We start from the raw sequence: 17,554 nt of genomic DNA on the forward strand, positions 1-17,554 counted from the left end.
GGCTGCTTGTGGCGTTTGAGTCCTGCCAAGTGAGCAGCTGCAACACTGGTGGGGGGTCTGGAATGCAGCAGAGAACCAGTCAGCAATGATTGCCTCTGGCCTGCAATTTGCTGCATGAGTCTCAAAAGCCTTGCCTTCTCACCACTGCATCAGGGCTGTAAAGCAAGCTGCAGCTGTAAGACTGGCTATCTAGATCGCTTAACTTGGAAGGCTTCTGGCCAAACTGGCCGCATGACTGTTCAGTGCATGTGTAGAATTGGGCATTCAGCATCCTGGGAATTCCAGCTTTGTTGTGCATCCAATTCCATGCAAAGACAATGAAATATACATAAACCATCTTATGTATTTCCATTTATTATCCAGTGATTTTTACACAATTTATTCCCATTGTGCCAGTTATGGAGAGGGGTAATGAGCTGGATAGAACAGTGAAATCCCCCTCACCACCACTGGAGATCTTCATGACCAACTCGTGAGTTGCCAAAGGCCATCTGGTCTTGGTCGGAGCCAGTAGGGTTGTTCTTATGTTCTTCTAGCACAGACTGGCCTCAGGCCTGCTGGAGGCATTCTTAGCTGCAGTCAGTTGCTATGTTCCCACATCCTTCTGGCTATTCCTGTTTGTTTCTTGAGTATCTTTAAAGGTCAAATGTGCCTGTAGTCATTTTCCCCATAGATTGCTGTGAGGTCACAAGACGGAGGAAACTGTTTTCCTGGCCTTTTATATTTTAAGGGGCAGGGGGCTTTTCTGCATTTCCTATTTTATCTGTGAATGCATGTTGCTTATCACTCTTCTTTCCTCACCCATTTCCTACCCAACCCTGCTTCCTTAATTTTCTCCACTCCACCCCTTTTTGACTTCCTGTGTTTGCAGAAAAAAATGGACAGCCGGGAATATCAAGATGCCCAGGGATTTGCAGCAGATATTCGGTTAATGTTCTCTAATTGTTACAAGTACAATCCTCCCGACCATGAAGTTGTAGCCATGGCAAGGAAGCTTCAGGTAAAATGTGGTTAAAAAAGAAAGTGAAATTAGAGACTGCCTCATGAGAAACACTATAGACTGCAGAATGAATAGTGCTTATACTGCAGGGGGTGTTTAATGTTTTGATCCTGTGGGCATCTTTGGAATTTGAGAGGGAACATGATTGCTGTATTAAAGTATTTGGTTCTCACTTAGAGGGGGGCAGGGAGTGGTTCCTGTTGGCAGCAGTGATGGGTTTAAACTACGTGGAGAATGATATCAGCTAGATATCGGGGGGGGATTTCACAGTCAGAGTAGTTCAGCAGTGGAATTGGCTGCCTAAGGAGGTAGTGAGCTCCCCCTCACTGGCAGTATTCAAGCAAAGGTTGGATGCACACTTTTCTTGGATGCTTTAGGATGCTTAGGGCTGATTGAGCAGGGGGTTGGACTAGATGGCCCGTATGGCCCCTTCCAACTCTATGATTCTATGATTCTACGTACTTTAACAGCGTATAGACCAGCATCTCCCAGACTTCCAAAGCAAGGGTATTAATTTATTCCAAATAAAATTGCAAGACCTATTAAATTTAAGCCAAGCCTGGCATCGATTTTTTTAAATTTGTAGTGCAAACTTGCTTGGAAAGGGATTTATTGGTCTTTATTCCTGCTTGGATGTATGCTCAAGGCAAATGCTCATGAAAGAAGGCAACAGGCAAGCTCTTCAGAGGAACTGACGTCTCTACTGGAGGCATGATAGCAGTGATGGTTGCTCCCAGTGCAAAGATGCTGCAGAATTGCTGGCTGTGGATGGAGGCACACTTGGAGTCCCTACAAGGGCCTTTCCTCACACAATCTGTGCAATTGGCTCTGGGATATTTTGGAGCTGATCAGTGTTACAAGTGTGCCACAGAAAATATTTCAGTATTTGCTGGTGCACACAGTGCTTGATAGTTTTGCAGATGGAACAGGCCTTCCTTTCTCTTTTCCTGAGTATATTCAGAGCTATGTGTTCTCTGGGATACCAAGTAAAAATTGTGCACTCACAGAATCCAGATTCTGCATCAAGAGAAATTGGACTTAGAGCCAAACTACACATTACAGCAGACAGGTACAACACAAGCTTCCTGGCTGGCACCATTTTAAAGGAAAATTGAACTGTTTAAAAATTGCCAAAAGAGCCCAGTCAGGCCTATGCTACAGTGGTTCCAGATGATCTTGTCCCCTTCTTGCGAACCTTTTTCAGCGCCAGTGCTGCCATTGGGGGTTATTTCAGCACTTTAGAAAGCATGGGGGGATGGGGGACAGGACAGGATTGCTTGCTGCTACCACATGTCAAATCAGGATTGGGTCTATGTGTAAAGTTTTAAATGGCTAAATTTCCCTCTAAAAAACATCCACAACCAAAGGTTGCGGACTTCCATAATAAATAGTTCTGCTGAGGAACAAGTATAAGTTGTGCATAACTTATCCTGCCATGTTCACATGACTTATTCCAGTTTTGGTAGCAATGAGGAGGGGTAACAATTCTACAGGGCACTGTCCCCCTCCAATCAAAATCTTAGCCTCTTCTCCTTGAGCTTCTTTGATCTCAGCACATATACTTCCATCATATTTTTGTGTATCATAAAGGCAACAATTTAATGAAAACTGAGATCCTGGGGAAGCTGAAGTCACATCCTGCACTTTTCCTGCATTCCTGGGGCCCTGATTCTTTCTACCTGTTTGTGAAGGCTGGAGTCACCCACAGTTCTCATCCAGGTGCCAGCCAGGCTGAGATTAGCATCACTGGAACAGCCCAGCAGCAGCAGATGCCTTCAAAACTATTTTCTCTGGTCCTCCTTGTCTCATGAAGATCTTCAGTTTCTCATATATTTTTGAACGTGATGGTGTATAGTTTGTGTCTACAATTCTATGACAAGAACAGTCTCCCTCCCCTCCACCCTGACTTGAGTACAGTATGCAAGTTGGGTGTATTTGCATGAATGCATTTCATTTGCATGATGGGAACAAATTAAGAAAATCTATATATGTGCTTCTGTGTGGTGCCCCCAGCTGATCCAGGGTTTGGGAGCAGCTGCTAGAGGGGACTGGCTGCTCTTGTTGGTGCCCTCCACTCCTGCAGCTCATTGTCTCTACAGGATGTCTTCGAGATGAGGTTTGCCAAGATGCCAGATGAGCCAGCAGAGCCTCCCCTCCCACCACCTCCAACAGCACCGGTGGTGAGCAAAAGCACAGAAAGCAGCCACAGCAGCGAGGAGAGCTCCTCGGATTCCGACAGCTCTGACTCTGAAGAAGAAAGGGCCACACGTCTGGCAGAGCTCCAGGAGCAGGTGAGAGGTTCCTTCCAGTTTGGTCAGGGTGACTGGCTGAGGTCCATTCCCAGCTTATTCGAGGCCAGTTCTAAGAGATCAGCCTTGGCTCATGCAGCCATGTAAGTTAATGGCCTGCATCATGCCTCTGTGGTTGCTTTAACCCAAAACAACCCTGAAGACCCTTGGAAAAGTTTCTCTCTCTGCTCATGGGAATGTGGTGCTTACCTCAAGCAACCAGTTGAGCCTGCAATTAATCTTTTTGTTCTCAGCCTTGATGTGAGGTCTCAGAAAGATCCTGACTTAGCCATGGCCACCCAGGAAGTGTTGTGGCTGAGCAAAGATTTGAATTCTCTGCTAGTGATTCCAAACCTTTTCAGAGTTGCCTCACCCTGTCATTGTTGGCGTGATTTCTGTACTCCCTCTCCTAAATTTAATAAATAAAATTGAAAAATAGATGTATTTTAAAACAAATCATTTTTACAACAATCACATTTATTACAATTCAGTACAGCAAATCTCATGCACACTGGCCCTTAAAATCCCATGGACTGGCTTAAAAATTCTATTTCCAGCACCCACCTCTCCCCAACTGCAGTCTGTGCTGTTTTTGAAATCCCCCTCCTGGGAGTTGGTGGTTACTTGCACACTAGACAGAATCCTTAGGCTCCAAGCTGGTATATTTTGACCATTGTTCAGAAAAAAATGCTACAAAAAATTTATGAATTAAATCTAAACGTTGTTTTTAGAATTGTTTTTAAATGTTGTGATATTCCTAGAGATAATTGGCAATATAATGCGGGATTGGGGTGGGGGTGTGAAGCCAGTGTGGAAAATCTCTGTTCTCTTTGGTCCACTGTTTCCCAAGGTAGTAGGGGAGGGGCTGTGGCTTAGTGTCAGAGCATCTGCTTGGCATGCAGAAGGTTCAAACCCTAGCACCTCCAGGCAGTAGCTGTTGAGAAAGACCTTTTTCTGCCTGAAATCCTGGAGAATTGCTGCCAGTTTGACCTTGACAGACCAGTGGTCTGATTCAATATATGGCAGATTCACGTGTTCATTTGTATCTGGCCAGGGCGGACAGGTTGATTAAGCTCCCACCTCTGCCAGAGAATGACAGGGCAAAGTTGGCCTCAGTTTCTTATCTCTAGAATAGTCGCAGGTGTTGCCATGCAGGGTGTTATGAGGAAAAATACAATTGTGAAGTGTTTTGCTGTGTGAGTGACTGGCACTGGAGCGCCATACTGGCCGTTGTACAGTCAGTAATATTTAAGCAGCCATGAGGGACAGACACTTGCCACCTGTTAAAGAAAGCAGGGGAAACCTCAGTTCTCAGTGGGAGATAAGAACAGGATTTTGTGGCAGTGCAGCTCCTTGGATCCTCTGCCCCTACACCCTTCCCCACCATCTGGAATCGCAGTGTGGACACAATATTTGCTTCCCTTGCCTCTCTTCTTGTTCACACAGGATTGTTCCCGATCTTTGAGGCAGTGCTACAAGGTCAATGACTCCCGAGACTGGAATGGATGGAATGTATTTGTTTATTTTTATTTTTTTTTATTTATTACTTTAATCTTGTACAGATAAGTGTTCTGTCATATTAGTATTTAGCTGTCAAAACCTCTGTGGGTATCATAATAAGGCACATTGCACTTTTCTATTAGTCCAGTAAAACCTCACGTGGGGATTTGGGACAGTGAAGGAGGTTGCCTCTTGGCCTGAGGCAGGATCTCTTCAGTGGCTCTGGCTCTACTAAAGCAACTGTAAGAGAAGACAAAGAACAGAGAGCCAAAGTCCTTTTTTTTTGCAATAATATACTTGTGCCCATGATTCATTTTAAGAAGTTAGTATCTTGAACCTTCTATTGTGGAGTTATAAGTGGAAATGTGCTGCCAGCATTATTTTGCCTTATAACTGTAAGGAAAATGTCTAAAGACATAGTTAAAAAAAGAAAGAAAGCTGGAAACTAGTACATTGTTGTAACTGATTGCTATAACAATGTTGTACTATAGCAGTGGCTCTCAACCTTCCTTTAATACAGTTCCTCATGTTGTGGGGACCCCAAACCATAAAATTATGCCAATGTTCTTTCACAGAAATTAAACCACAACTGACCAATGGCATGAAGATCCATTGTTCAGGATTGTATATAAATTGAGTCCCCCCCCCCCCGGGGTTTCTCCATTCAGTTCTGCCTCTTGTCCCACCGAGTTGTGCTGCCACCAGGAGCGCCTGGTGGGAGACTGCTGCGATGGAGGCACTACTGGAACGGCTGGTGGCCGAGTGCGGGTGCCTGCAGGAGGAGCAGCAACAGTGGCAGCGCCCCCCCCCCCGGCCAAGCTGCTCACCCTGCCGTGACCCCTGTGAAAGGGTCGTTCCACACCCAAAGGGGTCCCAACCCTCAGAACCACTGTACTATAGTGATCTGTTGATAACCATTTTTTTTTGTAAAAAGAAAAAAAAACCCTCAAAATAAAGGGGTGGAAAGGGCAGCCCCATAGGGTTGAGGTGTGGAAAATTGCTCCAATATGGGTGGGGGACCTTCAACAGTACACACCTTTTCATCCACACAGCATCCAAAGGTGCTTTGACTGTGATCTTTCCAAAATGATCATTACCCAACAAGGTTTGGGATCACTGCAAAGTGGGGGAAACAGCAAAGGTAAAATATATAAAGACGTCATATGGTTGCTCCACAAAACAGCTTAGCTGTAAGGGAGCCAAGGTGGATCAAAACATTGAGTTTGCAACAGCCCAGATTTCCCTTCCCAGTTGACAGTGCAGCATAAGAAAAGGCCCAGGGGTAGGATAGGCTGGAACCTCTACTGGGCAGGCCTGGTCTTTGACAATCAAATTAGTCAGAGAGGGATCATAATTCTATGGTCGAACAAATGCTTTGGGTGCACAGGATCTTCAACATGGTCTGTGGGACCGCCAACAAAAGGATCTTGGTGATGCTGGGAAAGATCTCTGAGAGCTACGAATTTTTCTGTCAGTCCAAGTAGACTGGTTGGACCAGTATTTACTGGTTGCCTTTTTGATAGACTATCCTTAAAGCAAAGAGATGTAGCCAAATTGGGTTGTAAACCCCAAGGGTATGGTCTAGTTAATTACTTTAAATTGATGTATACTGCATAGCACACACTAGGAGCTTTTTAAGTAACTGAGGATGATAAACTGAGAAATCTGGGAGCCTTCAGGAGAAAGCCATAGTAACAGTATTTTTAGTAAACAACTAAATTCCTCCCTGCAGTGTTCCTGTGATGGGTACACAATTATGGTATTTGAAATCATAGTACTCTCTGGACCAGCATGTCCTTTTTCCAAGAGATTGTCCAATCATAGAATCATAGAGTTCGAAGGGGCCTCATGGATCATCTAGTCCAACCCACTGCACTATGCAGGACACTCACAACCCAATCACTCATCCACTGAGTGAAATTTCCAAAGATGGAGAACCCACCACCTCCCAAGGAAGCCTGTTCCACTGAGAAACCGCACTGACTGTCAGGAACTTCTTCCGGATGTTTAGACGAAATTTCTTTTGAATTAATTTTATCCCATGGGTTCAGGTCTGTCCCTTTGGGGCAAGAGAGAACAATTCTGCTCCATCCTCCATGTTGTTGTTATGTGCGAAGTCGTGTCCGACCCATCGCGACCCCATGGACAATGATCCTCCAGGCCTTCCTGTCCTCTACCATTCCCCGGAGTCCATTTAAGTTTGCACCATCCTCCATATGGCACCCTTTTAAATACTTGAAGATAGTTATCATATCCCCTCTCAGTTGTCTCCTCTCCAAGCTAAACAGACCAAGCTCCTCCAGCCTTTCTTCACATGTCTTGGTCTCCAAACCCCTCACCATCTTTGTTGCCCTCCTCTGGACACGCTCCAGTTTGTCTACATCCCTCTTCAACTGCAGACTCTGTTTTTCAGAGGCCAGGTTTTTAGCCCTCATACATACCATTTTGGTAAGGAAAAAGCAACACAGGCTGGAGGCATTCTAGGAAGATACCGCTGGTGGCCTCCAGCAGAATTGCTTTGTCTGTTTGCAGCGCACCCTTCCCTGCTGTACTGTTGAAGAGGGAACCACCAATGACATGGCTGACTGCTGTCTTCCTCCCCATTCGATATGATAATTCCTGACTTTTATTCAATTTTATATGTGCATGTGTTGACTTTATAATTCAATTTTTTCCCACCCAGCCTTTAAGGCTGAGGGTAAGTTAATATGATGAAAAGCAGTAGAACTGAGCCAATAGAAAGAGTTGTGTTTTGCTTACTGCAACTACTACATACCACTCAGATATGGAATTGGAAAGTACTGAGAGCTGGACATTGCCACTTTTAGAGGAGGGGAACCCTACATTGTGCAGCTGACCAAGAAAATGTTCTCCACTCCCCAGCTCTTTCTGTAACATATTTGCATCCCACAACAGCCCTGAGAAGTAGACCAGAATGGCAGTTTGCTCATGGCTTGCCTGGGGAGCATCATGCCTACATTGAGATTTGAACTCTGATCTTCCTGTTCTGTTTGGGCTCCCTCACAGTTGTTCCTATGGGTTTGACAAATTGCCATCACCACCCGGTTGCCATCCATTTTTTCTGAGATTTTCAGGCCTTTCTGGCACACAAGTGTTTGTCAGGGGAAGCATTTCTGTTTAGCTGTATACCACAAAGGAACTGGGCCAGCTGATTAAGCTTGCCACAAACACCCTCTGCCTCTCTCTTGTGCTCATTTTCAAGGCTATAGAGACTAGGGTTGTCCGCTATGGCGTGGTTTGGCCGCCTCTGCACCATAGTGCTGGTCTCCTATGTGCTGCTTCAGGCTTTGGTGATCGCCAAGGCAACTGAATTGCGTCAAAGCGCACAACCCTAATAGAGAAAGCTGCTTGGTTATGTGGGTCTCTGGCAGCTCAGGACAGGCAGAAGGATGCCTCATTTTCAGGCATTCCCTCCCCCCCCCCCCCACCACCACTCTGACTGCAAGAAGTGCAGATGTCAGGAGCTCTCTTGTTTAAAAGACAGGCTGGCTCTCTCAGTGTGGAGTGCTTGTGTGTGATGGCTCTTTCCTGGCATTCCACAGCCTCTGAAGAACTGGTCTGCAGAAGCAGCAAAGTGGGAAGGGAATAAGACTGTGGGTGGGGAAGAGGTCATATTTCTAATTGCTCTCTCACATCCTTGCAAGTAGAAAACTTGGTAGAATCTGATGTGCTAGCCTTCTTGCAAGAGAGAGATTTAAAAAATTCCATCCCCACTCATTCGCAATGAAAGTGGCCCAGCTCACACTCCCACTTCATTCTCCTGCATGTGCAGACTGTGCTTCAGTCCTGAAAAAGAGAAAAGTGGGTTTGCACATGCAGGGGCACAGTAACCATTACTAGGCTTGCAAATGAGAAGCCCCCCATGTGCTGTATATGAGAACTTGCACCTCCATGTGAGAATTGTATATGTAAAAGCAGCTGTGATTTGCACAACTGTTGCCATTTGGAGAAAAAGAAACTCATGTCTTGGTATTTTTGCAACCACTTTATGGAGGTCTCAGTTCTCAGCAGGGAATTTCCTGCTGTGAGCCTGTTGGTGGGGCTTGCACATGGCTGCCACCTGCATGGAGAGCTTCAACAAATTAGCTCATTCTGGAAGTGAGCTGAAGTTGATGGGCTGGCAGCTGGCTTGCATGTAGTCATTTGTGAGCCAGGTCACACATCACATTCATCTCTGGATGACTGTGGCACCAGGTGAAGAGTTGCATGGGCGAGTGGACCATAATTGCCATAGAGCAAACATTCCTATCACCCATTGCTGGTTCTAACACAGTATTTTTCAAGTGAATTGATTCAGATGTTTGACTGAGAGTTGTTGAGGGTGAAGCAGTTGAGTACTGCTTGTGGGACCTATCCCCACAAGGAGGTCAGAACTACATAGGGCAGTCTTCAGAGGCACTTGACTTTCTTAGCTTTGATCCTCCATCTTCCCTGCCAGCTGAAGGCCGTCCATGAACAGTTGGCTGCCCTGTCCCAAGCTCCTGTGAACAAACCAAAGAAAAAAAAAGAGAAGAAGGAGAAAGAGAAGAAGAAGAAGGACAAGGAGAAGGAGAAGGAGAAAGAAAAGCACAAAGCAAAAGCAGAGGAAGAGAAGAAGGCAAAGGTGGCCCAGCCGACAAAGCAGGCACAGCAGAAGAAAGCTCCAGCAAAGAAGGTCAACAGCCTTCCTGCAGTGAACAGGTAAGGGGCACCTAGGAGCTGAAGCCAGGCAGGGAAGCAGTATGACTTCCAGCCTCCGAAATGGCAAAGCCCACAGAGGCCCGAGAAGCTCAGATGGTCATTGGACATTTTGTGATAGAAACTTGTCTGGCACGTTGGATGATTTAATTGATGGGCTTGTTGTTGTCAGCCTTACAGGCACAGAAACAAAACACACTTACATAGGCCTGGAGCAGAGCTCCAAGCATCCCCCACCGCAGTCTTGGCACTAACTTGCTTGGATTTACATTCACACTACTGTTTCTGTTGGCCAGAGCTGGTGTAAAGCATAGTCTGTAAACAGGTTTCCCACTAAGGCTTCAAGGGGTGGTTTGACAAGGGCACCAGTGTCATTGTAGTGCTAACAATAATTAGGCACCTGACTAAGGAGGAGCTCAGATATGTTTGGCCAGTCCTGTGTGTCTGCTGAGCCACAGTAAGGACAAGTGTCAAGGAAACAGAAGGTGGTAGTGGGTCAATAATGTGTCTGGGTACACCACAAAATGGATGTTGCTCAAAGAAAGTATCTACACACGTGCCAGAGAACAACGACCCATGTATCCTTTAGGATTCAAAAGCTAAAATCTCTTACCTAGAGCTAAGTTCTTTGATCCATAGGAGTGATCCAAATTAAGCATGCGTGCATGTTTTCTTTTAAGTATATAGAATTTACAGAATTCCACTGTCTGGAGTTCAACTGGAGAGGGACATGCCTCCTCAGTTATGCCTTGCTGATTGCTGGTGGAATTCCTCTACAGCAAATTTGGCTTGTGAGGCTTCCTCAGAAATGACCCACGTTGCTTTTAAGGATCTCTCTACAGACATTTGGCTGCATTTTGGAGGGGAGGGGAGGGGAGGGGCTGAACTCTGCTGCTGATGCTACTTCAGAATGGAGGTGTGTATACCACCTTGCACGTCTCCAACAGTGTGCAAAGAAACCTCAAGCAGTCTCTGTGGCCTTTATGTTCCAAGTCTCATACGCTCTTAGGGAAGGAGCTGTAGTGGCTGTAGTGATAGATCATTTGCTTGGCAAACAGAAAGTCCTTGCTTCAGTCCTCTGCATCTCCAGGTAAAATGATCAGGTGGTAGGTTGTGTGGAAGACCTATGACCCTGGAGAGCCAGTGCCAGTCTGAGTAAACACTGCTGACCTTGATGGACCCATTGTCTGGTTCAATATAGGACAGCTATATGTGTTGTACTCTAGCTGGGACAGCTAGAAGTCTACCTTTCCCTTTTAATCACAGTTGACACTGCAAAAATTCTGCAACTGTTGGTCCCACCATTTGGAAGTCCTTTCCTTATCCTTATCTGTAGTCCAATTTTAACATAAATCTTATGAGAAGGGCAGCTACAGTGGCCCTTTCTCACTAGCCAAGCACTATATTGGTTTTTGCTGGTTAGCAGATACATTTTAAACTAGACAGCCAAGGCTGTTTCCTTAAGTAAGGATTCTCAACCCTGCATTCATTTGGCACTGGAGTTTTCTGTACACTGTCAGCTGACATTCATAATGTCATGGAGTTGGAAGGGGGCTTTGGTGATCGCCAAGGTGGCCGAGCCGAAGCGCACATTCCTAGTCACCATTGTGGGTGAATACCTTTACATGCAGATGTCATACTAACATGTGGCCTCAGTTCATTCAGACCAGATTTACTTTGTTCATCTCCGTGGCTTCTGTGCATTCCCACATGGGTACTGCACCCCAGAGTGCCAGCCCCGCCCACCCCAGAGGGACCTTCCTGCCTAAAGTCTCATGTCTACTCTCCCCTCAGTCTTTTCTGAAGATTGAGGAAAGGACATACAAGCGCTCTGAGTATTTCTCACAACTTCTATTGAGTGATAATTTTGTTTCTGTATTTCTTGGACTGGACTTGACTGTCTCTTGGAATTTGATTTGGATTTGTGTGTTACTATGGCCCTTTTCAAAAAGTGTTCCCAATGTGGGGGTAAGATGGCCCAACAGGACAACCATTACTCCTGCCTTCTGTGCCTGGGAGAGGGCCATTCAGCTTTGGTGTGCTCTGTGTAGAAAACTTACCCCCAAGATCGGGTATGAGTGCTCCTGCAGACTCAGGGCTGCCCTGTGGGAGAGAGCCCTGAAAGCCTCAGACCAGCCTACAAGCTCCCCTGCCAAGCAATTTGATCAGGGCCTGCCTGAGCTGCCCAAGAAGAAGGCCAAAACTGCTGCAGCTAGGCCTAAATCTTATGCTTTGAAATGGCCAGTTTGGCCAGAAAAATTAGGTCTTTCCCCACTCACCTGTGATCTCACACAGGTGAGATGTTTTAACTTACTTAGTTTCTTTGAAAGACAGTGGGCTATTAAATGCTTCAATTAAAGTTAACTTAGTGGCAGTTTCCACTTTCATGTCGAAAGCACTCCTGTTTATTCCCATCCCGTTTATTCCCTTTCAAAATCCTTTATGAAAGGTTTAAGGAATGTTTAACCCCCTCCCCATCATTGCTATTATCCCACAATGGAGTTTATCCCTCGTGTTGTCAAAACTACTTCATAATCCTTTTGAACCTTTGGCAGTGGTTGATTTGAACTTTGTGTCCTATAAAACAGCCTTTTTAGTGGCTATAATGACAGCATACAGGGTGGGGGAACTTTCTGCATTGTCTATTCTTCCTATTTCATGCTGGTCTTTAGGGACAAGATTTTGTTAAGTGTTGATTTCCTCCCAACATCTGAAAAATTTTGAAAGGCACACGTTAGATATTAGGAGAGCAGATCTTTTTTATTTAGACTGAGTAAAATCCTTCCGGAAGGATAACCTTTTTGTTTGTTTTCACAGCCCTCATAAGGGTCGTAAGGCTTCAGCATTTGCAGCAGGTCTCCCTATCCAGGACATTGCAGAGCAGCCACATGGTCCATTTATGTGTCCTACTCCTGGAATGTGGATGCTGCAAAAAAAAACAACAGTGGTTAAAGTGGTACATCAGACAGTCCTCTGCTCTTAGCCTACCCCCCACGTTTACCCCAAGGTAAAGGTATCCCCTGTGCAAGCACCGAGTCATGTCTGACCCTTGGGGTGACGCCCTCCAGCGTTTTCATGGCAGACTCAATACAGGGTGGTTTGCCAGTGCCTTCCCCAGTCATTACCGTTTAACCCCCAGCAAGCAAGCTGGGTACTCATTTTACCGACCTCGGAAGGATGGAAGGCTGAGTTGACCTTGAGCCGGCTGCTGGGATTGAACTCCCTGGACAGACAGCTTCACACAGCATTTCTGCCGCTTACCACTCTGCGCCACTCTGCTCCTACAGTGAGTCATCTTGCTAATCTCCCATGTGGGATGAAAACAGGGTTGCGCTTACCTGTAACTGCTGTTAATCAAGTGGTCTTCTATGCATTCACACAACCCTCCCTCCTACCCAGCAGCAAAGGGATGAGGACTGAGGGGAGAGTGCTTACTCCTCCCATACAATGGGACTTTAGGCAGGAAGGTCCCTCTGGAGAGCAAGGGTCTGACACTCTGGGGAGTATTTCTAGAAGTTTAGCTTGCAATTTCTTTTTCCAAAGCAGGCCTGCAACTTTGCAGTATCCATGTGTGAATGCACAAAAGACCACTCAATGAAGTTACAGGTAAGTGCAACCCTCTTTTCTTTCCTGAGAAAGAGCACATGACAAAAATGTGGAAAACATGCAATGCAGATTCATTGTTGTGTTTTCTGTGTAGTCCCACATTGGACAGCTGTGGAGAAATGTCTAGCTAAAACAAAAAATGACAGTGTGCTCATATTCCTCAGATTGCGCACTGGTTCCCGCCCAAATGTCACGTGTTTCCCTTTTAGTTTTTTCTTTGCTGCATATTTTTCCTTCAGTGAGGCTGAAGTCATTCATGTGGTTAGGTCACACCTCTCCTTGCTCAGGTAGGGCAAATTGTAATGTAAATTTGGACTGCTGCGCCTCCTTGAGTGACCACTGGGTGACCTCTCCAGCTCCAGTTTCGTTTGCCCTACTGCTTAGGTAGGACGCTCAGAGCCCTGCTCTTCAGCAACACTGAAGTAATTAAAAATATATATATATAAACTTCTTCACAGCACAGTACTCCTTTCCAGCTCAAGCCTCCATGGAACTGACCACAGCAAAGACCCAAGCAGCAAGGAGCCAGCTGGCTCTGGGAGCTGTGCGGCTGTGCAAGCGAAGACCTGGAGAGGATGTTAAGAAAGGGGAGGAGTTCATAGACAGGAGCAGTGCAACTCTGAATAACGAGGCTACAACCAGTCCTGAAGAGGATAAGGGGATTGACCTCATTACGGAGCCTCTGCAGACAGTTAGGAAAAAGTCTCAGTGGCGTAGAGCAAGACGGTTCTCGGGGCTTTGGAGCTCCAGAATAGATTTCAGGCCCTTGCAGAGGAGGTGCAAGTGTCAACGAGGGAAGAGGTCCCAAAACAAAGTCTATCCCCCATGGGGATAGAAGGAAATGGTGTTGAGGAAAAAACTCCCTACTAAGAGGAATGGATTGTCATGGGGCTGGGCCCAACCCCCTAACCCAAGAGGTGTATTGCTTCCAAGGGGCAAAATTAAAGACATTTCAGAACGGCTGCCCAAACTCCTCAAATCTACGGATCGCTACCCATTTGTGATGGTCCACGTGGGAACGAATGTCATGTCCATGAATACTATCGCTCCTATTAAAAAAGACTATTAAGATCTCGGGAGGAAGCTCAAGCAAATGGGGGTATTCTCTTCAATGGTATTCTCTTCAATCTTGCCTGTCAAGGGAAAAGGAATGAATCGGGAGAGGAAGATAATGGAGGTGAATCAGTGGCTGTGTAGTTGGTGCCGGCAGGAGAGATTTGGTTTCTGAGACCATGGGATAGGCTTTCTGGAGGAAGGCCTACTAGCATCAAAGTTGGGGAAGAATGTGTTTAGCAGGAACCTGGGGAGATTCATCAGGAGAGCTTTAAACTGAAGCCACAAGGGGAAGGAGACGATCAACATAGGGAGTGTAAGGAAGGAGACCGATCGGGGGCAGCCCAACCATGAAGGCCAGCTCATAGGGAACCAAAAGTAAAAGCATTCAGATGCCTTTATATTAACGCCTGAAGCATGGGCAATAAGAAGGAAGAGCTGGAACTTCTTATGCAGATGGAAAGCTATGATGTAGTAGGCATCACAGAAACTTGGTGGAATGATTCTCATGACTGGAATGTAATGGTGGATGGATATGAACTTTTCAGAAAAAATAGATCGAAGAGGTGGAGGAGTGGCACTGTATGTGAGGAAAGGGCTTACCTGTCAGGAAATTCTAGTGAAGGAGAGTATATCTACAGTGGAAAGCATCTGGGTGAAAATAAGCGAGGGGAAAACAGTGTGGTGGTTGGTGTCTGCTACTGATCGCTTGACCAACGAGAGGATGTGGATGCTGCACTTTGTGATCAGCTTAGGAAAATATCCAAGCGGCAGGACCCTTGTAATCATGGGCAAATTCAATTTCCCAGATGTGTGCTGGGAAACAAACTCTGCACAGCGTCTTCAGTCATGCAACTTTGTGACCTGCCTGGCTGACAATTTCATTTATCAAATGGTAGATGAACCTACAAGAGGTTCAGCCATACTGGACTTAATACTGACCAACAGGCAAGAGTTGGTGAATGAGGTAAAGGAGGTGGGGACCCTAGGGGGGCTAGCCCAGAAAGATGAAAACACTGCAGGAGCTCTAAGAAGCCTATTTAGATGATCAGAGAACTTCTAGAGGGACTAAGAAAAAAGAAAAGGGAAATATTCAGGAAATGGAGGGAACGACAGAGCTCTAAAGAAGAGTACCTACAGGTTACTAGGCACTGTAGATTAATCATCAGAAAGGCCAAAGCTGAGAGTGAGCTAAGATTGGCCAGGAAAGCCCACTGTAACAAGAAAAGATTTTTTCAGTTATGTGAGAAGCAAACGTAAAGTAAAGGAGGCAATAGGCCCACTGTGCAGTGGGTGCAGATGGACAAACTCTAACGGAGGATGCAGAGAAAGCAGAAAGGCTCAGTGCCTATTTTGCACCTCTTTTTTCGCACAGGTCACTTCAAAAAGAACGTAGATAAAATGGAAAGGGTACTGAGGAGAGCGACGAGGATGATCTGGGGCCCAGGGACCAAGCCCTATGAAGATTGGTTGAGGGACTTGGGAATGTTCAGCCTGGAGAAAAGGAGGTTGAGAGGGGACATGATCGCCCTCTTTAAGTATTTGAATGGTTGTCACTTGGAGGAGGATGCTGTTTCTGTTGGCTGCAGAGGAAAGGACGCGCAGTAATGGGTTTAAAGTACAACGATATAGACTAGATATCAGGAAAAAAATTTTCCCAGTCAGAGTAGTTCAGCAGTTTAATAGGCTGCCTAAGGAGGTGGTGAGCTCCCCCTCACTGGCAGTCTTCAAGCAAAGGTTGGATACACACTTTTCTTGGATGCTCTAGGATGCTTTGGGCTGATCCTGTGTTGAGCAGGGGGTTGGACTAGATGGCCTGTATGGCCCCTTCCAACTCTGTGATTCTATGATCAAGCTGAAGGATCGAGTGAAGTGTAGGAGTGTTTGAAAGCATTTCAGATGAATCAAAGTGGCACGAAGACTAAAGAAGCTCAGGTAGTGACATGTACCATCTGTGTAATGTCCCTTGGTGGGACAGTTTTTACAAATGCAGCAAGTGTAAATTAGTGGCTCTGCAAAAGGAGACAGTCTGGGGATTAGAGAGAGGATTAGAGAGAAGATTGAATATGCTGCAGGAGGAGGGAAATCTATCAAATCAAAATCAGGAGCACCTAACACAGGAGGGTAATAAATGGAAGGATGTTACACGTCGCTGTAGAAGGTTGAGGAGAAGATCTGACCCAGGCCCATTATGCACGGCCACCAAAACGGTGATTTTGGGTCACATGGAAAATGCGGAGGGGGAAGAAGCGAAGCAAACCGTTTATGCACAGGACGGGACGCAACGGCGGCCATACCCAGAGTAACCCATTATGCACGCAGCGACCCCGGCGCCGCTTCTGGTTGCGCCCTGGTCTCCCGGAAGCTGCACTTTCTTCCACATTTCGCTGATGCAGCTTTTTTGGCGGCATGCACCGAATTTGCAGCCGATTGTAGCTGGCACCGTGCGTTATCGGAGATTTTAGTCGCCGCCATTCCACCCCGAATGCGCGCTATCCCCCCCATGCATAATGGGCCCCACTGGTGCTTAGCAACCAGTTCCAGTATCTGCCTGTTGATTCAGGATCACAGGAGCATGTGCAATTCCCCATGAAGAGCAAGCCCCAACGAAGACCAGCAAAAGAAGTCACAGGCCCCCGCAGGTGAGAGTTCTAGGTCATTTCCCCTGACAACCCCAGGAAGCCCAGCAGACACTTCACTAGCCCCCACAGGTGAGATTTCTAGGTCTGCTCTCATGGGTACAAAGGAACGGGTACTAATAATTGGGGTTTCCCTGCTGAGAGGCGTAGAGGTTGAAGTGTGTAGACCAGATTTGCTGTCTTGAGAGGTATGCTGTCTATGTGGTGCATGCATAAAGGATGTGACAGAATGTCTGCAGAGGCTCATCAAGCCCACAGATCATTATCCCTTCCTCCTCATCCATGTAGGAACAAGTAATACTGCCCAGCAGAGTATGGAACATATTAAGAAAGACTTTGTGGATCTGGGGGGAAAGGTAAAGGACTTGGGAGCACAGGTTGTGTTTTCATCAGTCCTTCCTGTAAGTGGCCGTGGCTTAGGAAGAGATAGAGAGAAATCATGCAAGTAAGTGACCGGCTACGTCAGTGGTGACATCAGGAAAGGTTTGGATTTCTGGATCATGGTGTAAGATGTCAGTATGAGGGGCTGCTATCAGGAGACGGTGTGCACCTCACAAGGGACTGAAAAGGTATTTTTGGAAGAACTCTTGCAAACCTGGTGAACAGGGCTTCAAACTAGATCCAAAGGTGAACGAGACGTAAATTCCGAACTTGCTGTGATGGTAAGAACTCAAGATAAGAAGAGTGCAAATCTACAGGGGATGGCACATAAGCAGGGAACTACTAACTTGCAAAACCAAAACCATGGGGCACACAAGGAATGGATTACG

The 17,554-nt window shown here is 46.2% G+C and overlaps 1 protein-coding gene across 5 annotated transcripts in view; it reads left to right on the forward strand.

Moving 5' to 3' along the window:
- Positions 1-17,554, forward strand: part of BRD3 (bromodomain containing 3) — a 184,685-nt gene that overhangs the window by 134,447 nt on the left and 32,684 nt on the right. For 3 of the 5 annotated variants that reach the window (XM_077305028.1, XM_077305031.1, XM_077305026.1), the window contains exons 7-10: positions 872-1,000; positions 3,100-3,291; positions 4,735-4,800; positions 9,248-9,489. In XM_077305028.1, the coding sequence (XP_077161143.1) occupies positions 872-1,000; positions 3,100-3,291; positions 4,735-4,800; positions 9,248-9,489 (629 nt within the window). The remainder of the gene's footprint in view (positions 1-871; positions 1,001-3,099; positions 3,292-4,734; positions 4,801-9,247; positions 9,490-17,554) is intronic. The other 2 variants (XM_077305029.1, XM_077305030.1) reach the window with 2 other exon arrangements.

The sequence above is a fragment of the Paroedura picta genome, chromosome 12 (genome assembly GCF_049243985.1).
Source record: "Paroedura picta isolate Pp20150507F chromosome 12, Ppicta_v3.0, whole genome shotgun sequence".
Taxonomy (NCBI): domain Eukaryota; kingdom Metazoa; phylum Chordata; class Lepidosauria; order Squamata; family Gekkonidae; genus Paroedura; species Paroedura picta.